Genomic DNA, 25720 nt, shown 5'->3' on the forward strand with positions numbered 1-25720 from the left:
GCTCACAGTCGGCATTCCAATTCATCCCAAAGGTGTTCGATGGGGTTAAGGTCAGGGCTCTGTACGGGCCCGTCAAGTTCTTCCACAACGATCTTGACAAACCATTTCTGTATGGACCTTTCTTTGTGCACGGGGGCATTGTCATGCTGAAACAGAAAAGGGCCTTTCCCAAACTGTTGCCACAAAGTTGGAAGCAAAGAATCGTCTAGAATGGTGTAGCGTTAAGATTTCCCTTCACTGGAACTAAGCGGCCTGAACCATGAAAAACAGCCCCAGACCATTATTCCTCCTCCACTAAACTTTACAGTTGGCACTGTGCATTGGGGCAGGTAGCGTTCTCCTGGAATCCGTCAAACCCAGATTACTCCATCGGACAGCCAGATGGTGAAGCGTGATTCATCACTCCAGAGAATTCCACTGCTCCAGAGTCCAATGGCTGAGAGCTTTACACCACTCCAGTCGATGCTTGGCATTGAGCATGGTTTTCTTAGGCCCGTGTGCGGCTGCTCGGCCATGGAAACCCATTTCATGAAGCTCCCGACGAACAGTTCTTGTGCTGGCGTTGCTTCCAGAGGCAGTAGAACTCCGTAGTGAGTTTTGTAACCGAGGACAGACGATTTCTACGCACTTCAGCACTCGGCGGTCCCGTTCTGTGAGCTTGTGTGGCCTACCACTTCACAACTGAGCCGTTGTTGCTCCTATATGTTTCCACTTCATAATAACAGCACTTACAGTTGACTGGGGGCAGCTTTAGCAGGGCAGAAATTTGACAAACTGACTTGTTGAAAAGGTGGCATCCTATGACGGTGCCACGTTGAAAGTCACTGAGCTCTTCAGTAAGGGCCATTCTACTGCCAATGTTTGTCTATAGAGATTGCCCGGCTGTGTGCTCGATTTTATACACACGTCAGCAACGGGTGTGGATGAAATAGCTGGATCCACTCATTTGAAGGGGCGTCCACATACTTCTGACCATTTAGTGTATGTTATTTAAAACGACTGCCATATTCAATCAAAACTGATGGCCAGCCTTTCACAGACAACAGGTTTGATTTTACAGGCGCATTTAAGATGCTTTGTTTCATACCGTCAACATTTTTCATTCTATCATTCTAGCACAATAATGTTGTTTGACTGCATACCACACTGTTACTATACGCACTCCGGAATGGAACAGTTGATTGGTCTAAAGGTAGTCTGGTGGGATCTGTTTCAGGCCAGAGTGTGTTCCACTCCGAGGTGTGTACTGTAAGTTGTGTCACAGAGGAATCCGGTTGTTATTGCACGAGCCTCTGTGTTTATCCCTTGTTCTTCATGTCTTTAGCTATGCTTATTAAAGGTCTGCAACATTTGGTTTCAATTAGGGCCACAGAGGCTGGCAGAGAGCAGCAGACACGTTACTGCAACATCTTGGCGCAGCTTTATTGGCCTTGTAGAGGTTGTATGTGCTACATTCAATCGGTTTGTGTCCTTGCTTTCTTGTGCTGGTTCACTGTCGCGCACTGCTTATTTCCTTGATCTGTCGAGTTATTCATAGGGTTGTCGTGTAGCCAGTGGGTCTCGTGAAACAGAAAATGTTGGCTATTTGGCACAGAAGTGGAGCAATGTGGTTTATGGAAGCAGTGAGGTACTAAAGACAAACGCTTTAATTTCTAAGCCAATGCAACTATTTACATATAACCGCTAATGAACATGAGGTGAGGAAAGTAAAGTAGATACATTGTTCATGTAAAAGCAATAATATTATTTGAATTGTGACAGAAACGTGTAAAACACTTCATTCCAAACGGCAAACAGTAAAAATAATGTTTTGTGTAAAAATGTAATAAATTAAACATTTCTCATGTTTACACTAAACAGTTTCCCCACAGGAGCATTTGATTCCTACAAGAGATGCCTAACAGTTCCTTTTCATCCAGGGCATTCTAAACCGGTTTGCCACACAACCCAGGTGTCCCAATCAGTTTGCCCCACTTTCCCTGTAGCTAGAAGAGGAAGGGGAGGCATGGAGAAGTGAGGAGCATGATGTTGGGTCACATAGCCAGCGGGCTGTGCCCAGCTGACGGGCAACAAAAGTGTTGTGTGTCTGGTCTTGTCGGGTACATCCAAGGCCTCACAAGGAAGCCTTTGTCTCAGGAGGATGGCTCTGGTCACGTGAACAGTCTGTCCACCTGACATGGCAAGCCAGCCAAACCTGCTGCAATGCAGTCGATCGGGGTTGCGTTGCAGGCAGACATCCGTGTTGCAGCGTTGGACAATGATGCTATTGTGTTGGCTGTAAAAGCATGGAGGAATGGATCTTATGAAGGACATGAATTTCGGGTTCGGTTTAGTTCAAATGGTCTTTGATAAAGGGAAGAGAGAGTAACAGTAATGGGCTTTTTTGGACAAAGCCTGAGGGGAAAATGAATGGCGTTGTTGGATAAAACGCTGAAAATAAGGTCTGTGGTGAACACAGCCTTAGGAAATCTTGTTTTGCTGTATGAAGTCATCTTCATCCCTAACGTAGTTCGTTAATTTTGAAACATTTATGTAAAAAATAAATAAAGCTCATGTTAACTATCTCGGAACAAAACGTACACTATATATACACACACAAGTATGTACAGTCGTGGCCAACAGTTTGGAGAATGACAAATATTAATTTCCTCAAAGCTTGCTGCTTCAGTGTCTTTAGATATTTTTGTCAGATGTTACTATGGAATACTAAAGTATAATTACAAGCATTTCATAAGTGTCAAAGGCTTTTATTGACAAATACATGAAGTTGACACAAAGTCAATATTTGCAGTGTTGACCCTTCTTTATCAAGACCTCTGCAATCTGCCCTGGCATGCTGTCAATTAACTTCTGGGCCACATCCTGACTGATGGCAGCCCATTCTTGCATAATCAATGCTTGGAGTTTGTCAGAATTTGTGGGTTTTTGTTTGTCCACCCGCCTCTTGAGGCTTGACCACAAGTTCTCAATGGGATTAAGGTCTGGGGAGTTTCCTGGCCTTGGACCCAAAATATCAATGTTTTGTTCCCGAGCCACTTAGTTATCACTTTTGCCTTATGGCAAGGTGCTCCATCATGCTGGAAAAGGCATTGTTCTTCACCAAACTGTTCCTGGATGGTTGGGAGAAGTTGCTCTCAGAGGATGTGTTGGTACCATTCTTTATTCATGGCTGTGTTCTTAGGCAAAATTGTGAGTGAGCCCACTCCCTTGGATGAGAAGCAACCCCACATATGAATGGTCTCAGGATGCTTTACTGTTGGCATGACAGGACTGATGGTAGCGCTCACCTTGTCTTCTCCGGACAAGCTTTTATCTGGATGCCCCAAACAATCGGAAAGGGGATTCATCAGAGAAAATGACTTGACCCCAGTCCTCAGCAGTCCAATCCCTATACCTGTAGAATATCAGTCTGTCCCTGATGTTTTTCCTGGAGAGAAATGGCTTCTTTGCTGCCCTTCTTGACACCAGGCCATCCTCCAAAAGTCTTTGCCTCACTGTGTGTGCAGATGCACTCACACCTGCCTGTTGCCTTTCCTGAGCAAGCTCTGTACTGGTATTGCCCCGATCCTGCAGCTGAATTAACTTGAAGAGACGGTCCTGGCGCTTGCTGGACTTTGTTGGAGCCCTGAAGCCTTCACAACAATTAAACCGCTCTCCTTGAAGTTCTTGATGATCCGATAAATGATTGATTTAGGTGCAATCTTACTGGCAGCAATATCCTTGCCTGGGAAGCCTTTTTTGTGCAAAGCAGTGATGACGGCACGTGTTTCCTTGCAGGAAACCATGGTTAACAGAGGAAGAACAATGATTCCAAGCACCACCCTCCTTTTGAAGCTTCCAGTCTGTTATTCGAACTCAATCAGCATGACAGAGTGATCTCCAGCCTTGTCCTCGTCAACACTCACACCTGTGTTAACGAGTGAATCACTGACATGTCAGCTGGTCCTTTTGTGGCAGGGCTGAAATGCAGTGGATTTTTTTGGGGTGGGGATTCAGTTCATTTGCATGGCAAAGAGGGACTTCACAATTAATTGCAATTCATCTGACCGCTCTTCATAACATTCTGGAGTATATGCAAATTGCCATCATTCAAACTGTGGCAGCAGACTTCGAAAATGTATGTGTGTCATTCTCAACTTTTGGCCATGACTGTAGACCCCCCTGTGGATTTGGTCATTTCAGCCACACCCATTGCTGACAGGTGTATAAAGTCAAACACACAGCTGTGCAATCTCCATAGACAAACACTGGCAGAAGAATGGCCTTTCAACGTAGCACCGTCAGAGGATGCCACCTTTGCAAGAAATCAGTTCGTCAAGTTCCTGCCCTGCTAGAGCTGCCCCGGTCAACTGTAAGTGCCGTTAGCGTGAAGTGGAAAAGTCTAGAAGCAACAATGGCTCAACTGCGAAGTGGTAGGCCACACAAGCTCACAGAATGGGACCGCCAAGTGCTGAAGCGCTTAGCACGTAAAAATAGTCTCTCCTCGGTTGCAACACTCAATACCGAGTTCCAAACTGCCTCTGGAAGTAACATCAACACAATAACTGTTCATCTAGAGCTTCATGAAATGGGTTTCCATGGCAGCCGCGCACACAAGCCTTAGGTCACCATACGCAATACCAAGCATCGACTGGAGTGGTAAAAGCTTGCAGCCATTGGACTCTGGAGCAGTGAAAACGCATTCTCTGGAGTGAGGAATCATGCTTCCCCATCTGGCAGTCTGACGGACTAATCTGGGATTGGCAGATCCCAGGAGAACGCTACCTGCCCGAATGCAAACTGTAAAGTTTGGAGGTAGAATAATTGTCTGGGGCTGTTAAGGTTCGGGCTAGGCCCCTTAGTTCCAGTGAAGAGAAATCATAACACTACAGAATACAATGACACTAGACAATTCTGTGCTTCCAACTTCGTGCCAACAGTTTGGGGAAGGCCCTTTCCTGTTTCAGCATGACAATGCCTCCGTGCACAGAGAGTGGTTCATAAAGAAACAGTTTATTGAGATCAGTGTGGAAGAACTTGACTGGACGGCACAGAGCCCTGACCTCAACCGCATCAAACACCTTTGGGATGAATTGGACTGACTGTGAGCCAGCCCTAATCTCCCTACATCAATGCTCTTGTAGCATGTTCCAACATCTAGTGGAAGCCTTCCCAGAAGAGTGGATGCTGTTAAAGCAAAGGGGGGAGGCAACTCAATATTAATGCCTATGATTTTGGAATGCGATGTACTACAAGCAGGTGTCCACAAACTTTTGTTCATGAAGTGTATAAGATCTAAGCCTGGGTTAACTTCAGACCTTATTTTCAGCATTTTTTCCCCCCCAAAACCCTATTGTTTCCCCCATAGGAATGACTGAACTGAAGGCAACTCATTTATGGTTTTAAGGACTAAAATCTGGCGAGCTCAATTGGTTAATGAAAATGAGTGGGTTAGTTGTGTTTCACTGTACATGCAAACTTGCGTGATGTGGTCCTGGGGGCAGAGGGGTATACGACAAAGCAGGATTCATGAGTTAGCCAGCTAACTTGACATTTTGTTTTATTGATCAGCTTGAAATTGGCTCAACATCCAAAAACACAAATTAAACTTGTAACTTTTTGGACCACCCAACCAAATTCACATGAGTTATAGAGCTGTCACTCATTGAAAGCAAGTACAAGATACAACTGTTCTATGTGTTTGTAAACGAGCTGCAAATACAATAATTGAAGGTAGCCGGCTAACTAATTGATCCTGCTTTGTAGTAAACCTCCAGCTTCAGAATAAATGATTGATTTATTGGAAGAATGATCAATGGGCAGACTTTAGCGACTGGGGTTTTCCAGTCATGTAGAGATTGAGGTTGGATGGTTGTGGAGGGCGTAAAGAACGCGGGGTTGTGCTGCAACAGGTCCCTGGTTTGATTCAACACAATGTCTTCTAACTAATAATTTTCTAGCTAAAGGACCAGTGGGTAGAGTTTAGAGTGACCAATGAGAGCAACCAGTGAGCAGAAGGAACATGGGAGGGTCTAACCAGGTTCGAATCCTGGTTAAACGGGCCGGGATACATTGTGAGGGCGGGTTATAGGCGTTGACCATTTAAGGCAATTTCCGATTGAGCCGACATAGGCAACGTTTACTGTAAATTGCCTTAAAAAGCCACAATGCCTGTAATCCACATTCCGATTCAATCCCAGCCCGGGCACCAGTTGTCTATAAAACTCCTCTTTGGTGTTAAGAAGATCCTGAGAAACATGTGTTCCAAAGACCCCCTCCAACACAAACAAAATACACCTACAAATTTGTGCCTGCTTTTTTATTTAATGTTGCGACAGGTAAAACAAGGGGGGGGGGTGGTATCACAATACATGATCATTGATCAAAATGGAGAAGTTGCTGGAGATATGTACAGAATAGGGTATAACAGCGGGAGGGGGGGGGGGGGGGGGGCGCAGTATTTTATTCTCAGGTTAAATACCACGTTTCAAGTGTGCTGACCTTTTACAATTGGATATCTCTCCGCCTACTTAAAAAAACACCGCAAAACGGACATCCATAATAAAAAATACATTTATTTCTCATTAAACAGGAACCCCTGCCTGCCAGGGGGAGGCCCTCTGTCTATGGGTACAACAATGTGCTGCACTAGAGAGTTAAAACAATGGAGGCAGGAGCCTAGGAGGAGAAGACGTGCTACGTCCACAGAAGAAGGCTGTGATGGTACAGACATTTTTTTTAGTTTTTTTTTATATATGCAGCATAGGAGTCATTTATACAGTATCAATAAGAAAAAGCAATCACAGAAACATTACACCGTTTAAACGGTTTGAGTTAGAGACAGTCGTCCTGCTGTGTGGTTCGATAAAGCTTGTGAGATACTGGCTTTTCCGCTAAGTCTCAGGAGGATGAGAGCGATAGAAAGAGAGCGGGAAGGGGAGGTACTGACGGGGGGGGAATGGTCCTTATTAGCGCCGGTCCCCATGCGTCCCCTCATCACCCCCCCCCCCCCCCCCCCCCCATTTGTTTTGTTAGTCACTGAATCCACTCCGGACATTCAAGTATTTTCCAGTTTAAGGAAGACACTTAAGGCTTCTGTGGCAAAAAAATATAAACAAATCAAAGCACTAAATTAATCTGTTGTGTTGATTGGAGTTGTATTGATTCCTCCTCAAGTCCTGTGTGTGTTTAGAGGGGCGAGGGGTGCTCTGGGCTCAGTAGGTGGAGGAGGTGGTGCTCATGGCGTCCTCGCTAAGCCGAGTGCTCCCAGGATGCACGCTGGCAAAGTATTTGACGTCCTTGTCCAGGTCCATCTGCAGGGCCACCAGTGTCTGCTCTAGCGCCTCCTGGTGGGAGTTGGCAGAATGCAGGAAGTACTCTGCAGGGACAACAGGAAGAGGACCGATGTGACCAGGGTTCAACTGCAGTTAAGCTGACGATATATGGAGAAGTCACTTTGTCATGTTTCCTTATTGGGGATTAATAATGGCATAGCTATATACTGACACCATCCAGACAATTTCACTATGCATTGTGTGAGTACAGTTTAGGTACTTTATTTTATAAATACGATTAATTTTTATAATAACAAATGAAGCCATAATTGCTTGTTTCCTAGGCCTAACTATGGAATTGGTCAGAGGAGCAGGTGTGTGTGTGTGTACGTACCTCTCTCCAGCAGGCTCTGACGGATGGTCTTGGCCAGCAGCACCCTGACGTTGGCCACGGGGTCAGAGGCCAGCTGTAACAAAGGGGCCAGCAGATGCTCCGAGAACTGCTCCAACGACACACAGTCATCCTCAATCGCCAGCTGACAGAAAGAGAGAGGGAGGATGGTGTGTGTGTTTCAGAGATGGATTGGGGGAAGTGTGATTCTGTTGTGTTTGTGCGTTAACACACTTGACCACTCAGTCATCATGATCTCATTGTCCTCCAACACAATAGACATTGTGGGACAGAGAATGGTGCCACTCATGTTATCAAATAAAATGTTGAGGACAATGTCAAGTGGCCCGTTGAAAGCAGTGTCCTCATAGCTACCATAGCAACTTAGTCCACTGTGTAATATGAGGGTGGGGAAACTAAAAAGGCTCTTCAAATAAAAACGGACCTCAATTAAAAACCGTAATTAAAAAATCCTTGGCAGCTGACAATGTTTTGATATTCATCTTTAGCCCCGAGACTTCAAATTACACCTCTTGTTAATATTCTTGAATTATTCAGTGTATTCTCAGGCTACAAGATTAGCTTCACTAGATCAGAGACTATGTCACTTGGTAGTCTTACCCCTCCCTTTCCTTTCAAAAATAGTCTCCAAGTTCAATGCATCTGGGTATAATTCAGAATTCCTCGATTCTAGCAAAATGTACAAAGACAATTTTGTTCCCTTATTTGACACAATAAGATAGGATCCAGAGCGCTGCAACTCTTCTGATTTCATGGATGGGTAGAATATACCTCTTGAAAATTAACATTTTACCTAGACTACTTTACCCAATCCAAATTCTCAGTCTTACGGTACAATAAGGTAATCAGAGCCATGAATGGCTGGTTAAGTTCGTTCATATGGAGTAAACACAAGGCAAGACTTCAGATGGCAATATTGCCAGATTCTATTGGAGACTTGGATATCAGTGGTGTGCCCACTTATGTTATATAATGAGAACTCCTCTATTTTGTTAGCTATGAGGATTTTGAAAAAGTCTTCCAAGATCTTGTATTTTTCAGAAGCTTCAAAATCTATAAAAGATTACTGCAATAATCCCATTACACTTAATTCACTCAAAGCATGGCGGTCAGTTCAATGTTTTTTAGGAAAGCCCAAACTAACCTCTGCTCTTAACCACCTAGATGTTTTTGTACCTGGATTGCTGGCTAACATTTGGCTTAATAAGGGCATAGGCAGACAAAACGTTTTAATTTGCTGAAAATATTTTGTAATTTGTGGAGACGGTTGAGCAGGACTTTCTCCAAGTAAGACATTTTTTGAAGAGCACCACCTTGATAAGCAACCCTGATGTGTTTGTCAGTGAAAAAAAATGACAAAGGAAAATGTCTACATTTATTATGATGCTTTAAGGTCCTTTTTAAACTGTTGACACACGGGGGGGGGGGGGGGGGGGGGGGGGGGGTTATTTTCTATTACTATTGACAAGGATGTGGGAGGACATTTGGAGAGATGCAAAACATTATCTAGTAATCGTACCAGAGAGCAATCCGATTAAGAATAATACACAGGTTGCATACATCCCCAAATCAGACATGCTTTCAGCCCCTCATCCTCCTCCGTGTCTAAAACGTAAAACTGATACAGGCACCCTAACACATTGGAACGGGACCATAAACAAACTACAAAAAAGGTACTGGTCTAATGTTCAGGGGGGGGGGGGGGGGGGGGGGCGACGACCTAGAATTGGACCCAATTTCTTTGACGTTAGTTCTCCCCAATAGGCATGTTACGTCGGTGGCAAAGATGAGGCTTTACAACATCCTTACCATCACAGTGAGGAAAAACATCCTCTTAAAGTGGATTAATGACAAGGTCCCTTCTATTAAAGGATTGGCATGAGATGCTATTTGAATGGGTTCCATTGGAAAATCTGACATGTACATTACATTCTAAAACAGATCAGTTCTACTAAGTGTGGGAACCTGATTTGAATTACCTAAAACCTGATTTATCAGCCATTACGCTGCAAGGATTGACTTAGTGGTAGATGACTTGTCTCAGGATTACACTGTACGTACCATGTGTTGGACCTAATTCCTTTATTTAAACTGAAATTGTGTTTAATTTGTCTGTTAGTTCTTTTTTATTCTTATTTTATATACCTTTGTTACTGTAGCTCTTAATGTTGGAGAACATTGTGAAATTCCAATGAAAATACTATTACAAAAAAACCATGGCAGATATCCTGTCAGCGACCGTGCAAAACACTGCTGACATTACCTTACCCTATGAGAAATAAAAACAGCCCAAGGCATTTTCTAGGATCGTAAACATACACCACTCTAAAGGGAAGAAAGTAAAGTAGTTCAGACAGAATTGACTTTGTTTATTTGGTTATGCCTATTGGATGATTATTGGTGTGGTATAGGTCAGGAGATGACAAGAGAAGAAGAACGATGAATAGGCTTGGGCGGTTGTCATACCGACCTTGTGCCATCCCGGGATATTTAGTAATACTGGCACTGAACACAAGGGGCACTATTGTCAAATCCCTTTAATCCAAATGTTAGTAATAGTAATGCTAACAAGTAAAAATAGAAATGGTCTCAATGGGCTTTACTCTGGTTAAATAAAGCATACATGCCAAATCCCATAGCAAATGCTAACGAGCAAATTGGGAACATTTTATAAAGTCTGACAAACTATTTGCAGGACAGACATCCCAGAGCAAATTTATACAAGTAACACAAAAATGCTACTCACACTTTGCTGCACATACAAAACAAATATTAGACCGCAAGGCTATTGATCCAGGAGGGGACTCCACTGTTACCAAGAGAAGCTTGATGTCGCAAGAAGCTAAATTAGCAAACCAAATACACCACCGCAGAGCATTTAGCACACTTTAGACAGTTCACTGAATAGTTGTAAGATATCTAGCTGGTAAACATTTAGTTATGAATTCCATACTGTAACTAGATCACCTGGTGTGCGCTGCACAACAGTGAGTGACTCACAAGGCTCTGCTGGCAGACTCATCGTTGTGTGTAAGCAAACATGTGACTGGGGACTACCGGTAAGCTTCATAATGAGACGGGTGAAAGGAACAGCACAATGTGCTTTATTTCTTAACGTATTGCGCAAGTTGACTGCAGGTATTTACTTAAAAAGTAGCTACAAATAACTTCTAAACAAACTTAAAGATGGTTAACAGTATTGATGGAGTTGAAAAACCACCTAGTTCCAAATACCCCAGTATATACACAGTATACCGCCGAAGCCTAACCATGAACATGAAAAAGATGTCCTCACCTGACAGATGAAAGCGAAGGCCTGTCGTCCCGACCACTTGGGGGAGTGGCAGAACTTCTCTACCAGCTCACTCAGGAAGTCTGCCAGCAGCGCCTGGCACGACGCCACCTTCCTGATGATCTCACTCACCTAACAATATACAATAAATATTATGTATTCCTTTTCGTGTATGAACATTTGCATCAAATTCTGGGTAAAAGAAGCCCAGAGAACTCAAAAGATGGGCTCAGTAATATGACATCATACAGAGGGGTGACGTCTTGAACGGAATAGTGGTTTTATTTTTGTGCCGAGTGATCGCTAAACTACTACCATGATCTCTTCCCGATCTGGGCATGCCTCAGTGAAAGGCTAATATTGGGAAGAGACAATAGCGGCCATCTTTAGCAGACTTGAATTGTGTTGTTGCTGATGTCTGTAAGCAGGACGTCGCCCTGCTCTGTATGTTGAGCAAAACATGAGAAATGTTCTAGATATGTAGAAATGGTAGGGAGGGAGAAATAGTTACCAAGGATGTGGTGGTGTAACATTACAAAATACTACTATACTACTAGATGCAAAAGGGTTTTCTAATGATCAATTAGCCTTTTAAAAATTGATCAACCTGGATTAGCTAACAGAACGTGCCATTGGAACACAGGAGTGATGGTTGCTGATAATGGGCCTCTGTACACATTCCATTATTTATTTTTTTGTAAAAAAACAGCCGTTTCCAGCAACAATAGTAATTTACAATATTAACAATGTCTACACTGTATTTATGATCAATTTTATGTTATTTTAAAAATGGACAAAAAAAAAAGTGTTTTTCTTTCAAAAACAAGGACATTTCTAAGTGACCCCAAACTTTTGAACCGTAGTGTATGTACACACACACAGTATCTGTCAAAAGTTTGGACACACCTACTCATTCAAGGCTTTTTCTTTATTTGAGCCAATCAGTTGTGTTGTGACAAGATACAGGTGTGGTATACAGAAGACATGGCTATTTGGTAAAAGACCACGCCCATATTATGGCAAGAACAGCTCAAATAAGTAAAGAGAAACGACAGTCCATCACTACTTGAAGACATGAATGTCAGTCAATGCGGAAAATTAAGAACTTTGAAAGTTTCTTCAAGTGCAGTCACAATAACCATCAAGCTCTATGATGAAAGTGGCTCTCACGAGGACCGCCACAGGAAAGGAAGACCCAGAGTTACTTCTGCTGCAGAGGATAAGTTCATTAGAGTTACCAGCCTCAGAAATTGTAGCCCAAATAAATGCTTCAGAGTTCAAGTAACAGACATCAACTGTTCAGGAGACTGAGTGAATCAGGCCTTCATGGTCGAATTGCTGCAAAGAAACCACTACTAAAGGACACCAATAAGAAGAGACTTGCTTGGGCCAAAAAACACGAGCAATGGACATTAGACCGGTGGAAATCAGTCTTTTGGTCTGATGAGTTCAAATTTGAGATTGTGAGGCTGTGTAAGGGCTATTTGACGAAGAGTGATGGAGAGCTGCATCTGATGACCTGGTCTCCACAAACACCCAACCTCATCCCAATTGAGATGGTTTGGTGTGAGTTGGACAGCAGAGTTAAGGAAAAGCAACCAACAAGTGCTCACCGTAAGTGGGAACTCCTTCAGGACTGTTGGAAAAGCATTCCAGGTGAAACTGGTTGAGAGAACACCAAGAGTGTGCAAAGCTATCATCAAAAGGCAAAGGGTGACTACTTTGAAGAACCTAAAATATATTTTGATTTGTTTAACACTTTCTTGGTTAGTTTGTCTTTACTATTATAGAAAATAGTAAAAATAAAGAACAACCCTTGAATGTATAGGTGTGTTCAAACTAAGACAAAAAGGTCTACTGGTAAAGAAAAACATCAGGAAGGCCGTGACCGTGTCGGGGGGGGGACTGGGGTGTCGCTGGCCGTGACCGTGTCGGGGGGGGGGGGGACTGGGGTGTCGCTGGCCGTGACCGTGTCGGGGGGGGGGACTGGGGTGTCGCTGGCCGTGACCGTGTCGGGGGGGGGGACTGGGGTGTCGCTGGCCGTGACCGTGTCGGGGGGGGGGGGGACGTCGCTGGCCGTGACCGTGTCGGGGGGGGGGGGGACTGGGGTGTCGCTGGCCGTGACCGTGTCGGGGGGGGGGGCTGGGGTGTCGCTGGCCGTGACCGTGTCGGGGGGGGGGGGGGGGGGGACTGGGGTGTCGCTGGCCGTGACCGTGTCGGGGGGGGGGGGGGGACTGGGGTGTCGCTGGCCGTGACCGTGTCGGGGGGGGGGGGGGGGACTGGGGTGTCGCTGGCCGTGACCGTGTCGGGGGGGGACTGGGGTGTCGCTGGCCGTGACCGTGTCGGGGGGGGGGGACTGGGGTGTCGCTGGCTGTGACGTACCAGTTTGTAGGAGGTCCAGCGTACAGAAGACACTCTGTCCAGACACAGGCTGAAGGCCAGGGGTCGAAGGTAGTCATACACATCCTGACCACTGTACAGCTCCAGTAACAACACCAGCTGTCTGAGAACACAGAGGAGATACAGATTACCCTGACCCATAGAACCTAATGTCACCAAAACAGACATCTTGGAAAAGCTACTTCTATGTTTAACTCCCTCACCCATACAGTACAGGAACGTCACTACGTCGGGCTACTTCTCTGGCTACTAATGGTGTGAGACAACTAAGGTCACGGGAAATAAATGGATTACATGAAGTGTGGTAACAGGGTAGAACCTACTCTGCCAGCTCTGATCGGAAGCGCCAGTTGCGGCTGTTGTCTGTGACCAGGAACTCCTGGAGCTGGTACAGGTATTTACGTCGGGTGTCCTGGTGCAGCAGCTAGAGGGAGAGGGAGCGAGAAAGGAGGTTGATCCCCTGCGACCACACTGCAGCACAGAAGACACAGCAGGTGTGCCTGGATCCTATCATCACTATGGGAAATATGAACCATTATGAGCTGCAGTCAATTCATCGTGACAACACAATAAAAAGGTAACCCATCCATTCTAATGATCATTTCTATTCGTATTATTTTAAAATATTGATCAAGTCTTCTCTTATTGGATGCGAGTGCCAAAGAAAGAGGTGCCGGCTGACCTTAAGAAAGTGGTAGAGGTGTTTGAGGACCCCTACCCGCACCTCATCCAGGTCCTTGAGGAAGCCATTGAAGACAGGCACCAGGTCCGCAGCCGTCAGCTGGTCGCCCAGGATCAGGGCCAGCTCGTGGATGGAGAAGGCCAACGTCCGACGCACCTTCCACTGGAGAAGGGAGAGAGACATTAGAGCCCAGGAAGACCCAGTGACGTTAGAGGGCGTGTATAAAAGTGGGAGAAAGGGCGCGGCCAGGGGGAGACAGCACCGGAGACATCACATTGCGAGCCAACTCCAGTCCTCAGGCTTCCAACTCACTGATTTTTTTTTTGGGGGGGGGGTTTGAGAGTCTCACTAGAGCCAATAGTGTCAAGCCCTTCAGCTGTCGTGCCTAGGGCAAAATTTCATTCCTTTCAGGCAGGCAAACTTTGGGGTTGACAACTGAAAGGTGAGAGGATAAAAGTTTGTTTTTGGAGGACTGCATTTGGAAAGCCAAGGAACCACACATTGGGCTTGGAGAATCACAATAAAAAGGTGCTTGAGGAGGACCAGAAAGAACAGCACACCTGCTCCAGTCTAGGTCCAGTCTGTCAAAGCACCCTCCCTGACAACAACCAGCTGGCAGGGGAGGAGGAAATAGACCACAGTGAGAGAGCCACACTGCTAGGCTACATACTAACCATGGGGGCACATTCAGGAGGTCGCGACGTTGTGGAACGTGTAGATGCATGCGTCACGATTAGAGCGTACGCTACAAGTGAGCGAGGCATGCCAGTTGTACACAATCCAGAGCTACCTAAACGTTCCACAAAGTCGGTGTTCTAGTGCATGTGTTCCATGGTGGTGAGTGTTTAGAGGTTGAAATGGAACGGGGGGGGGGGGTCAAAAACAACTTCTGAAGAGAAAACCCGTATTTTTCCTCAAAAACATTTACAGTACAATTGACAGAAGGTGTCAGTGAGATGTAGCCAAGACAGAAGCAGAGCGTAGACACACCTGCATGTCAGAGGCCAGGGTCTCATAGGTGTCCCTGAGACAGTGCCAGTTCTGTCTGCCCAGGGTCATGGCCACACCAGGCAGGCTGTAGGCACAGTGCTTGGCGATCTCCATGTCCACCGTTTGAGCTCTGGAAGGGTCCGTCATGGACAGGTACTGGTCTAGCAGGGCCTGAGGAATCACGTCCTGATGCTTGGATTTCTTCTCGTCCTCTGGACTGAAGCTGCTATCGCTCAGCTCAGAGTCATCGCCATGGTGCATCTGCAGGGTGGAGTTTCGCCTCTACACGGACACCGGGATTAATCACAGGTCAAACATGACAACCCTACAGTTCATTTCTCTCTATAGGTGTGACACCATTCCACCCCCTCACCTCCATGTCTGAATGGTGTCCTAAAAGGGGCATCTGGTGCACTCCAAAGGGGTTGTCGTAGTGGTTTCCCCCCTGGCTGTCCCGGGGCTCCAGGAAGGCATCCTCTAGGTGAGAGTCCATGGTCGTGGCTCTCAGAGCAGCTGTCAGGACATCCACTTGTGCTGCAGGAAGGGGGGGGGGGGGGGGGGGGGGGCATGGATGAGCAGGTGAGTTCCACATTGCTGTCACCATGTTCACTTGTTCAGAAACAATGCCCAAGGGGTAACCTGTATTATTGCCAAACAATACAACTTGAGCCTAGAGAAACTACCATATTGCTAATACCTAGCCTGTGCTCATTCTATGATATACCTGAAGCGTCTAGGAGACCTATTCCTCCTTATTGTGACACCATTACCGTGAGTGTATAAAACAGCCCATCGAGGTCTGTGTGTGTGCGCACGTGTCATTGTCAAACAAGCGTTCTTTGTGCCATATGCACAACAGGGAGCCCTTGTCTGGGCTTACAGCCGGCCCTCTTCACAACAACAGATCACTCAAAACCAAGGAAAGGAGCCACTGCACTGGCCCTAATCACCGACAAGGGGCTCATCTTTATAGACGAGGAAGAGCAGATTGTAAATCTGTCAAGGCTAAGCAGAGTCAGTCATTGTGCTTCAGTGCATCTCCTGAACAGGAGATGTAATTTTGGGTAGAGCAGACAACCAATTGCAGCATTACCACAAAAATAGAAGAGGCAAGTAGAAAGGGAAAAGTAAGGAACTTGTATGTCGGCTGACAGATGTGCCATATAAATTGCAAAATAGTTGGGAAGAGATTTGATGTACCCATTCCATGGCACATGGTTTATGAATTGATACGCAAAACGCCGGATTCAAAACTTCTAATTTTTCAATTTAAAATTACTATACAAAATTCTTGCAACTAATAGAATGTTAATTATATGGGGGATACAGAGTCATTAGATTTATTTTGGTATTGTCCATATGTAGCTAGTTTTTGGTCACAGGTCCAGGAATGGCTGAAGAATTGCAACATTTGCCTAGAACTAATGCTGCAGATAGTAATACTGGGTGACTTGAAAAGCCATAGTCAATCAATCAATAATATAATAACAGTTTTAGCAACAAACAAAAAAATAATTACAATCTGTAGAAGCTATGAGAATAGGAAGGTTCAATTATTTTGGGAAGCATCACAGCACAGTTGAAAAATATATGGCAAATAGAAATCCAAAATGGATGATGTTGAGAGACAGATGGGAGGGGTTGAGTGGAGCTGAAGGGTGGGACTAATAACAAGATAAAACATGTAGAACACACAGGGTCTGTAAAATGTCTACAGGTTCAGAACTTTTGTGAAATAGCACAGTTACAAATAGAGGGTGAACATCAGAAATAGAGGAAGGACTAAGAACAAATAAGAGAGAACTATTGTAAAGTAGACTGTCTGTAAAATGTGTATAAGATGTATAAATTGAAGGTAAAAGCAGAAGTGTTTATTAGTTTACTCCAATTGGGGGATCGGTGGAAGGCTTTACGGGGAATAATAATAAAGGTATATTCTTTAAAAAAGTATGTATGTCTATATAGGTATGTATGGATAGATTTTATATATTATATATATACAAAAAATATGGGGGATTGGAAATGATGCAGACAATTACATTGGAAGCAACATTCCACAATATTAAGCTGATCCACCCCTTATTTATTTTATTGAAAAAATAAAAATTAACATTTTCTGCATTTTTCAGAGTGACTATATTAATCTGACTACCTACAATAAAAATCGCATTATTGTGTGCATGTAACCGTACTCAGTGACAGATCATTAAATTCATGTGACCCATTTTAGAAACAAACAGTACTGGAACACAGCAGAGTTCTGTAGTATAGGTCTAACCCAGGGTAACTCCAGTCCTCAGGGGTCTGATTAGTGCCTCAGTCAACACACCTGACTCCAATAATCAACGACTCAATTTGGAATGTAATTAGTTTAAAATCAGCTGTGTTTGCTAGGGATGGCAGGGCAGTGTTACAGAACTCTGGCCCCTGAGGACAGGAGTTGTCCATCCCTGGCCTAGACTACCCGAGTTCATTACATGCAGCATGATAGGATTGCATCTATAGGCAGACGAGGCTTGCACATAAAACGAAGATTGAAGGAAAAAACTGTTTAGCGAGAAACTGCTTTAGTTTGAAGTTTCTTTCTAGTGCTTTCGGGGATCCTCCGACAACGCCTCTTCCTTTCATTGTGCCATTTGTAACATTATAGGCCACACCACACCTCTCCCGGTTTTCTATTTTACCCCTCTCTTTCAAATCGGCCCAAATATGACTTCCGGTTTCTATTGTGTGAAATGGCCAGGTGCCAGCAGGCTGCTAGCCTCACATGCGACATTAAGGGGTTTCAATTCCACCAAAAACACAGTGGACTGGTCTCAAAGGCTAGCCTCTCACACCATTGGCCTATAGGGTTCGGCTCAGAGCACTACCTGTGAAAGAGCTTCTTCCGTCCAATCACAGCAGAGGAATGTTAATAATTCAAAAACAATGTATTGAATTTCACTGCTTGCTCTGGTTAAGGATTAGTCTATTTATAACCTGAGGGAATTCACCCTCCATGACAACTTCTCTTACAATATAATTGCATTCAGCCGATACACTGAGCCACTGTCCCTATATGAATGGCTGCACAACCATGAATTGCAACAGTTACCAAAATAACCACCTCTTATTGAGTTACATTTCTACGTATGGTATTGAAGTAAGCAGCTTCTCGTGATCTCAGCAGTAGAGTGTAGACTGCTGACAGGGAGGTCAAGCTACAGCTTTACACACAGCACAGCTCACCTTTCACGTCGGGGTCATCAATATGAGGCTCCAGGTTTTCGATCAGCTCTTCCAGCTGTTTCCTATCCAGGACTGGGGCCGAGGCTTTAGCCTTGCCCTGACTGGAGGAGACGTAGCAGGGGGGCTCCTCCGGGACACTCTCCCCCTGCTGGAGCAGCTCCATGTCCAGGTCCATCTCAGCGATGGGCAACCTCCAGAAGTGGAAGGAGTTGTAGAGCTCCTGCTCGGGGATATTGTCCTGAGGACTGACGTAGGGGGACTCCTCCTCTGCTGGTTCAGGGAGGGAGAAGGATGAGGGAGCCAATACGTCTGCTGGTGAGTCGTCCTTCTCGTTACAGGTTGTGCGTTTCTCATGTGGCTGTGGCTCGTTCTTAGTGCTCTCAGTAGCCACTGAAGGGGCTTCCTCCTCTTCCTGAGCCCCTGCTGTGCTGGTAGAGTCTCCCTCCTTCTCCGAGGGGTCCGAGTTGGGGGCGAGCGAGGAAGCCTCCTTCCCACAGAGGCACTCGGGACCGTCCAGGGCATCCGCCAAAGCCTCCGCCGTCTGCTCCCCACCCCCCTGCTCTGCCACGTCCATTACACCCATCTCCTCCTCTGTCCGGCAAAACCCCCCATCCTCCCCCTCGCTGTGGTCCCCCTGGGCATGGTTGGAAATGCAGTCCTGTTGTAGACAACCCTCTACGTGGTTGCCATTTGTGCGTACAGGAGAGTCATCCCCCCGCCTCTGAGAGTCATCCGTGTTAGTGCTGAGGGAAGGGTCTGTAGTGTCCAGGTTCAGTGGTTTCTCTTCAATACTGGGGGAGAGAGAGAGAGGAAGCATGTTACAAACAAGCAGTACAATACAAGCCCGGTGTATTTCCTTCACTGAAAGAAAACCATTCAAATCAATATTCCCTTTTAGATGCCCAAAATGGCTGCACCTGTTCTGTGAGTGGACACAGTTGCACTCGCCCTCCTCCCCCTCTCTGAAGTACTGGCCCACACTGTTGGGGCTGGCGAACGTGGAGATGAACTGGCCAAGCGACTGGAAGGCAGCCTGACGCACCTGACACAGTAAGAGAGACAGAGGTCAAGGAACAAACAAGTATGACATGTCAATTACTCTACAGTCATTTAGCAGACACTCTTGTAAAGAGAAGTAGCCAAGTTGTGCATTCAAATAAGGAAGTTGGCCTCTCAGACATCCTGGTAAAATATGTCAAGTGAATGTTCCCCGAAGTGGGCTACCTACTACCCACAGGCCCTGCAGTAAAAAGGAAATGTACTTACTCTAAAAAGTTAGTTTAATTTTACATTTTGCAGAAGCTCTTATCCAGAGCGCAGTGAGTGCATACACTTTAATTTCATATTTGTTCTTACTGGTCCCACATGGGAATCAAACCCACAACCCTGGCGTTGCAAGTGCCATACTCTCCCAACTGAGATACAGTGGACAAGTTAGTTCCCTTAACAGCAAAATACCTAGAGGATTAAGAGTAGAACTCTGGCCCCAGCAGGTCAATGTTTAATGCCTATGCTTAAGTAATTAGTTTCCATTTACGATGTGGGTTGATCAAAATTTCTGCACGGTGCTCACCCATCGGGAGGGGTCACTGATGAGGCTGATGAAGAGCGACGATAGCTTGGTCCTGCGCACTTCCTGCGAGGTGGACGAGGAAACAGTCATGAAGCACTCAGCGCAGGCCTTCCTCACCCCCCACACGTTGTCCGAGCAGAGCTGGAAAAAGCGGGGCAACTGGGCAGGAAAGGAGAGAGGTGGGGGAGAGAGCGAGATGAAAAGTAAAAAAAAAAAAAAAGTGTTTCAGTCAGAGCTTAGAATGCCGTTTCATCGTCACACAAAGCCGAGCTACTGAGGAGAGAGAGGACATCAATGTTTCACCCGTTACAATCTCAATGTCACAACACAGAGAACAATATGCTGAGAATTCAGAGAAAGTGTTAGAAAAGTGGCAGTTGGGAACGGCATGTGCAACAGAAACTTCTGGCTTTTAGATGACTCTTTTAAGTAAACCTTGGTGTGTCGCTGAAAGCAAACAAAGTTAGCAAGTCAGTTGGCTGAGAAAGAATGAAACCAAAAGAAGTCAACACGTACCAGGAGTTCCTCTGTTGCCTCTCCTCCAACAACACTGCAAATGTCGCCAAAGTTTGCAGCGCAAACCTGCCACAAACACACAAAAATGACCTCATCTAAAAACAATGACTCCAACCCCAAGCAGATTTAACAATATGTTAAACAAAAAAAAGCTGAAAAGTTGAGAAAGTCTGCTTTGAGTGTATAGCCACTGCTTGGGGGTGATCTAATCCAGGGTCGTGTTCATTAAGGCACAACAAAATACATTTAAAAATGTTAACAGGGGGACTAAAAGGGAGAAAAAAAAACACGTGCCAAGTCCAGCTAGTCCCTCCTATTTCAGTCCATTTTTGTTTGTTTGGTGCCTTATGAACACAACCCTAGTTTAGTCTCTACTGACCTTGCGCACGTGGAACATCCTGCAGTCGCAGCACATCTCACAGAAGCGGGGCAGGAAGAGGCGCTCGGTGATGTCCTTGCCTACCATGGGGGCCATCTTACAGATGATCTACAGCCACAAAAACAGAGTGTCAAAATACACCGTCCGTCAGGAAATACCCTTGGCTTGCACTATCCGCAAAAGGGCAAACATTAATTTGAATGCTGGCTGCAGCCTGCTTCTGGAAATCACAGCTATGGTAAATAAAAACAAAAGGGGGTCAACCTTATTCTACTTTTTGCATTTGATATGATCATATCTAAAATCGTGGCACAGTAGCTGCCTGATGATGTCATAATGTTGTGTGGGTCATGTTCCCTGACCACCGTCTCCACACTACTGCACCTTCTATTCTCATATGTATTACACCACTTTTGACCAACAAAGCTACTTAGTAGTGCACTTTATAGGGAATAGGGTGCCATTTCAGGCATCTCATTGGTCACGTGACTCACGGCCATGGCTTCCGTCTTGACGTCGTCGTTGCTGTCGGGGGCGGTCAGGTCCACCAGAACGGGGCACACCAGGGTCTCAATGTCCCCTCTCTCAATCAGCTCCTGCTCCAGCAACACCAGCAGGGCCGCCTGGCTGGTCTTCCTGACCTGGCGAGATATCACAATCATTATACAGACGCTATTAATAACATTAGGTAGAATAACATCTATGAGCTTAATTTATTGTCGCTGAATAGATGTTTTAACTAACAAGTGCCAATGGCTAGAGAAAGCGAGCGAGAGGCAATTAAAAAAAAAACAGAACAAAGTATGTTGAACAATACAACAACAAAAAAAGAAGAGGAGAATGTAATGAATTCTTATCACACGCCTCCCTTACCTGGTTGTTCTGGTCAGCCAGGTATCTCACCACGATCGGTAGCAAGTACTTAGAGAAGGCAAACGGAATGGAAGGTCTGTTCTCCTGACAGAAAATGGCGATGTGAGGAACTTGCTCCATTAGTTCTGCTCTTACAGAGGGCTCTGAAAAGAGAAAGGTCAGACATTTTAAAAAAAACACTTTTTTATTTTAAGGACAGTAGAAAAAGGGGGTCAATAAAGCCTGAAGATCAAATGTCTTCAATGACAAAAAAGGGGCCTGGTCTCATCATCGACAGCAGCACAAGTGTTCAACAATGACTGACACCTGGCTGGATGCCCTGGGACCAGAGGAGGATATCATTTGTCCAAAGAAATTGTTTGCATAAACACAGTTAAGATTGTCTTAACTTCAGGTGTGAATTTAGTTAAGCCTATATTTTAAAGACGCACTAATATAAAATCGCTGTGAGAAGGATGCTGATGGACGGTGCATTTTGAAACTCTGTTTTACCAGGCGGGGCCAGAATGTCCCCGAAGCATCACATACGCTGGGTGTGCTAAGGGAAAACAGTTTATTTTTATTTTGATGTAGTTGTTTAAAATACATACCCACTGACTGACTAAGATCCTCTATGGTCAGTTTACTCCAGGGTCAAGGGAACTGGTTGCTGCTCTAATGTATGCCTGCACCATTATGCAGGGCTACTGCATTACACTGAAAGACATGCCCTGCACTTACAAGGACACTGCTAGGCTACTGCATTCAGAGAACTACAGAGACCTGACCATTGCACACATTTTTTTTTTAGTTGGGATAACTTATTAGTTATTAGTTATCCCAACTAATAAATGCCCAAATCCCAATATATTTTCTAATCCCTACTGGATATGTATAAGCAGTGATGCAACTTCCTCTATATTCCTTAAAGGTATCCGCACGCTTCCCAGACAAAACAGTTCAGTAGAGTTTGTGTATATTTTATGACATTTTGTTAAGTTTGTTCGTTTTGGACAAACATTTTTGTGGGGCTGTTCAGGTACACTTTTTTTAATGGAAGCAAGTCAAAATTCAGAGCCCGAAGTCTACGCTCCTTCGTTGGTGATTGGTCAAAAGTAGAGAAATTTCAATAACGGCTGTCATTCATCGAGGGACGACTCATTTTTATGCAATTTTTTTTCATTGAAAAATATGCACCAAACATCTTAGATGTAAAATTGTGTGACTAAGAGCTCTTCGGCAAGAACGTCCAAATGAATTACAGATTTTTTGAGTTGTCTTAGATTACTTCAGACTATTTTGAGGAAGTGTATACTGGCTACAGCATCTCAAAATGGACAATCACCACTATTGCCGATTTACCTCGTTTTTCAAGTTAAGGTATTTTAAGGGAGTATGCGAGCTGAACTGAAGCATGCTGACACCTTTAGCCTACCTGCACCTTACAGGGCCAAGGGAGCAAACTGGGACTGGCTGGAAAACTCAGACAAACTTTTCACCTGTATGAAATGGCATCTAGGTGCAGTTAACTACATCCCTCCATCAAAAACACTCATGGGTCTCTCTCCTCTGCACTAGTGGCCAGCCAAGAGAACAGACAGACTACTTCTTGACAGAAATAAGGGCATGTCCAGAGCATGCAGACACACACAGCCAGTTCATATACACAACAGACAGTTTTCACTACAGTCAGTCGTTAAATATGAAACAAACGCCCCTTATAAACAGATGGGGTCTTACCCGAGTCATCAGCAAGTCGACCCACTCTCTCCAAGACGCCGATACAGTCCCTCTCATCCTCACTCACTGCTTTTAGTGTGTCCAACAAACTTCGTGCCACCATCTGTCTGGAAGTCATAATAAAATATGATATTTTAAATATTCTCAACAACAAAAAAAAGTCTTCAAAAAAGTGTGAGTTTTAATAACATTCCATTGGACATGTACCTGTTAAAAATATTTTCACTAGCGACGTATTTATCCAATCTTCCAAGAGGAGTCAGCATCTCATCTTGCGATACAAAATCCAAGGCTGAAGGTATAATAATGACGTCAGACTCTGAGCTGTAGTCATCCACACCAACTATTAGAGACATTGGGAATATTGTGCATGAGAGGCACCCACCACCACGTACCCAGTCAGGCCGGTGAGGGACAGTGATGAGGTGACATGCAGTTGTGGCAGAAGCTTGGCCCCAATGCTAAATCTATTAGCATATCAACAGTGGTTAGGAGAATGCAGTCCAAGGGGGGGAAAAAAGTGCAAAAGTGAAAATGACAGATTTGGAGAAATAAACATATGAAGAAGTCCTTGAAATACAGTGAATACACATAGTATACAAGCAGGTGGGGATCTATAGGATGATGGTAGTGATCTGTAGGATGATGGTAGTGATCTGTAGGATGATGGTAGTGATCTGTAGGTGGACTTGTTGCATGACTGTTCTCGCAATGGTATGGGTATGTTGCAAAATGCACGACTGAAACAAAGCAATCTATCATATTGCAACATAAATACCTAGCTTGTACAGTGTATGGTAACTGCAAATCCCAGTTATTGCACAATAGCCAGGCTAGGTGTATAAACTTCCCACTTTCGCTACAATTTATCAGTCACCAAATTGTCTAATATGCATACTGGATAGTAATAGAAAATAGATACCCTACTAGTTGTTATATCATATTAATTTAGATTGGCTTCAAAGACTAGCAAGCCTAATAGTCCAGTTCAGGAAGTGTCAGGCTATAGTCGTAGGGCTTAACTGGGTTCCATATCTGATGTAACAGAAACCTCCCTCCGCTATGGGTGGTAGCTAGCTAGCTGACCTAGCTAGGTTAACAATCCTGCATGCAAGCTTGATGTATTAGGTTGGGAACCTAGTTAGCGAAGGAAGCGAGACGATCATAATCAAATGTAATGCAGTGGTTACTCTGCTTGGCTATCGGATAGGCTAGCTGGCTGCTTGGCTATCGGAGAGGCTAGCTGGCTGCTTGGCTATCGGAGAGGCTAGCTGGCTGCTTGGCTATCGGAGAGGCTAGCTGGCTGCTTGGCTATCGGAGAGACTAGCGCGTGAGTGTTAGCTTTTGCGAAACTAGTTTTGAGAGCATTTAAAAAAAAATGTAGGATGTGAATAGAACTCACTACACATCGAAGAAGTTAAGTAAGTTGCAAAGAAAGGGGACAGTCCAACTCGTCTACCCAAGGCCCACACAGACCCGTGAACTCCAGAGAGCCGACAAGGCAATCATCGCATGCATTGCACGGCTAGCTAGCAATTTCCAACACTGAAAACACAGGGACAAACTTACATCCGTCCAACTCCTCCTGGGAATCCTCTTGGAGTAAAGATATATCTGTTAAAAACAACCAAAAACGGAATCAAAAGATACTCAATCTATTACTAAATTGTTCTGCTGTATCGACTTTCACTCGAAACTGTTAAAAAAATGGGACGGAATTGTGCATTTTCCCGAAGCTAGCGTAAATAGACTACGTACCCGCCATCTTGTCCTGGTCCTACATTTAAAGCGGTCTGTACAGATGCGGTAACAACTGGAGGGAGAATACAGGAACTGCCGTTACAAATGAACGAGCGGTCCGGATAGTATAAAATCGGTGAAGAAATCACCACCCCACCAAGAGGCGTTACGGTTGATAGTAAAGTACAACGCCCAATTATTTGTTTAATATTAATTATACTGAACTTAAATATAAACGCAAATTGTAAAGTGTTGGTCCCATGTTTCATGAGCTGAAATAAAACATCACAGACATTTTCCATAAGCACAAAAAGCATATTTCTATCAAATGTTGTGCACAAATTTGTTTACATCTCTGTGAGAATTTCTCCTTTGCCAAGATAATCCATCCACCTGACTGGTGTGGCATATCAAGAAGCTGATTAAACAGTATAATAATTACACAGGTGCACCTTGTGCTGAGGACAGTTAAAGGCCACTCTAAAATGTGCCGTTTTGTCACACAACACGATGCCACAGATGTCTCAAGTTTTGCTGGAGCACTGCAGGAATGTCTACCAGAGCTGTTGCCAAACAATCTAATGTCAATTTCTCTACCATAAGCCACCTCCAACGTTGTTTTGAGAATTTGGCAGTACTTCCAACTGGCCTCACAACCGCAGA

At 44.8% G+C, this 25720-nt stretch overlaps 1 protein-coding gene across 6 annotated transcripts; it reads right to left on the bottom strand.

Moving 5' to 3' along the window:
* Positions 1-6534: 6534 nt before the first annotated feature.
* LOC110535253 (serine/threonine-protein phosphatase 4 regulatory subunit 1) lies at positions 6535-25185 on the bottom strand. Of its 6 annotated transcripts, XM_036934826.1 has the most exons (20): positions 25076-25105; positions 24887-24931; positions 23713-23784; positions 23525-23609; positions 23318-23424; positions 21599-21741; positions 21220-21366; positions 20726-20833; positions 20347-20412; positions 19831-19989; positions 19175-19299; positions 18258-19048; positions 15403-15563; positions 15030-15311; positions 14040-14201; positions 13681-13781; positions 13340-13460; positions 10961-11089; positions 7648-7789; positions 6535-7357 (listed from the first exon to the last, which is right to left on the bottom strand). In XM_036934826.1, the coding sequence occupies exons 4-20, from the start codon at positions 23581-23583 to the stop codon at positions 7194-7196; spliced, it is 2967 nt and encodes a 988-aa protein (XP_036790721.1). In that variant the 5' UTR covers positions 23584-23609; positions 23713-23784; positions 24887-24931; positions 25076-25105; the 3' UTR covers positions 6535-7193. The 6 variants fall into 6 exon arrangements, with proteins under 6 accessions (XP_036790721.1, XP_036790717.1, XP_036790718.1 ...); XM_036934822.1 differs by lacking the exon at positions 23713-23784 and having other exon boundaries at positions 23525-23660; positions 25076-25185; XM_036934823.1 differs by lacking the exon at positions 23713-23784 and having other exon boundaries at positions 25076-25174.
* Positions 25186-25720: the final 535 nt, after the last annotated feature.

The sequence above is a fragment of the Oncorhynchus mykiss genome, chromosome 11, assembly GCF_013265735.2.
Source record: "Oncorhynchus mykiss isolate Arlee chromosome 11, USDA_OmykA_1.1, whole genome shotgun sequence".
In the NCBI taxonomy this organism is placed as follows: Eukaryota; Metazoa; Chordata; class Actinopteri; order Salmoniformes; family Salmonidae; genus Oncorhynchus; species Oncorhynchus mykiss.

Bases quoted from the DNA above. Each gene is read 5' to 3' on its own strand.
- LOC110535253 (XM_036934822.1), bottom strand. The intron at 19,990-20,346 runs GTACGTGTTGAC...TTTCCTGCCCAG, and splicing joins AGGCAACAGAGGAACTCCTG to TTGCCCCGCTTTTTCCAGCT. The intron at 14,202-15,029 runs GTGTGTCTACGC...TCCCTTCTCCAG, and splicing joins CCCTGGCCTCTGACATGCAG to TGGAAGGTGCGTCGGACGTT.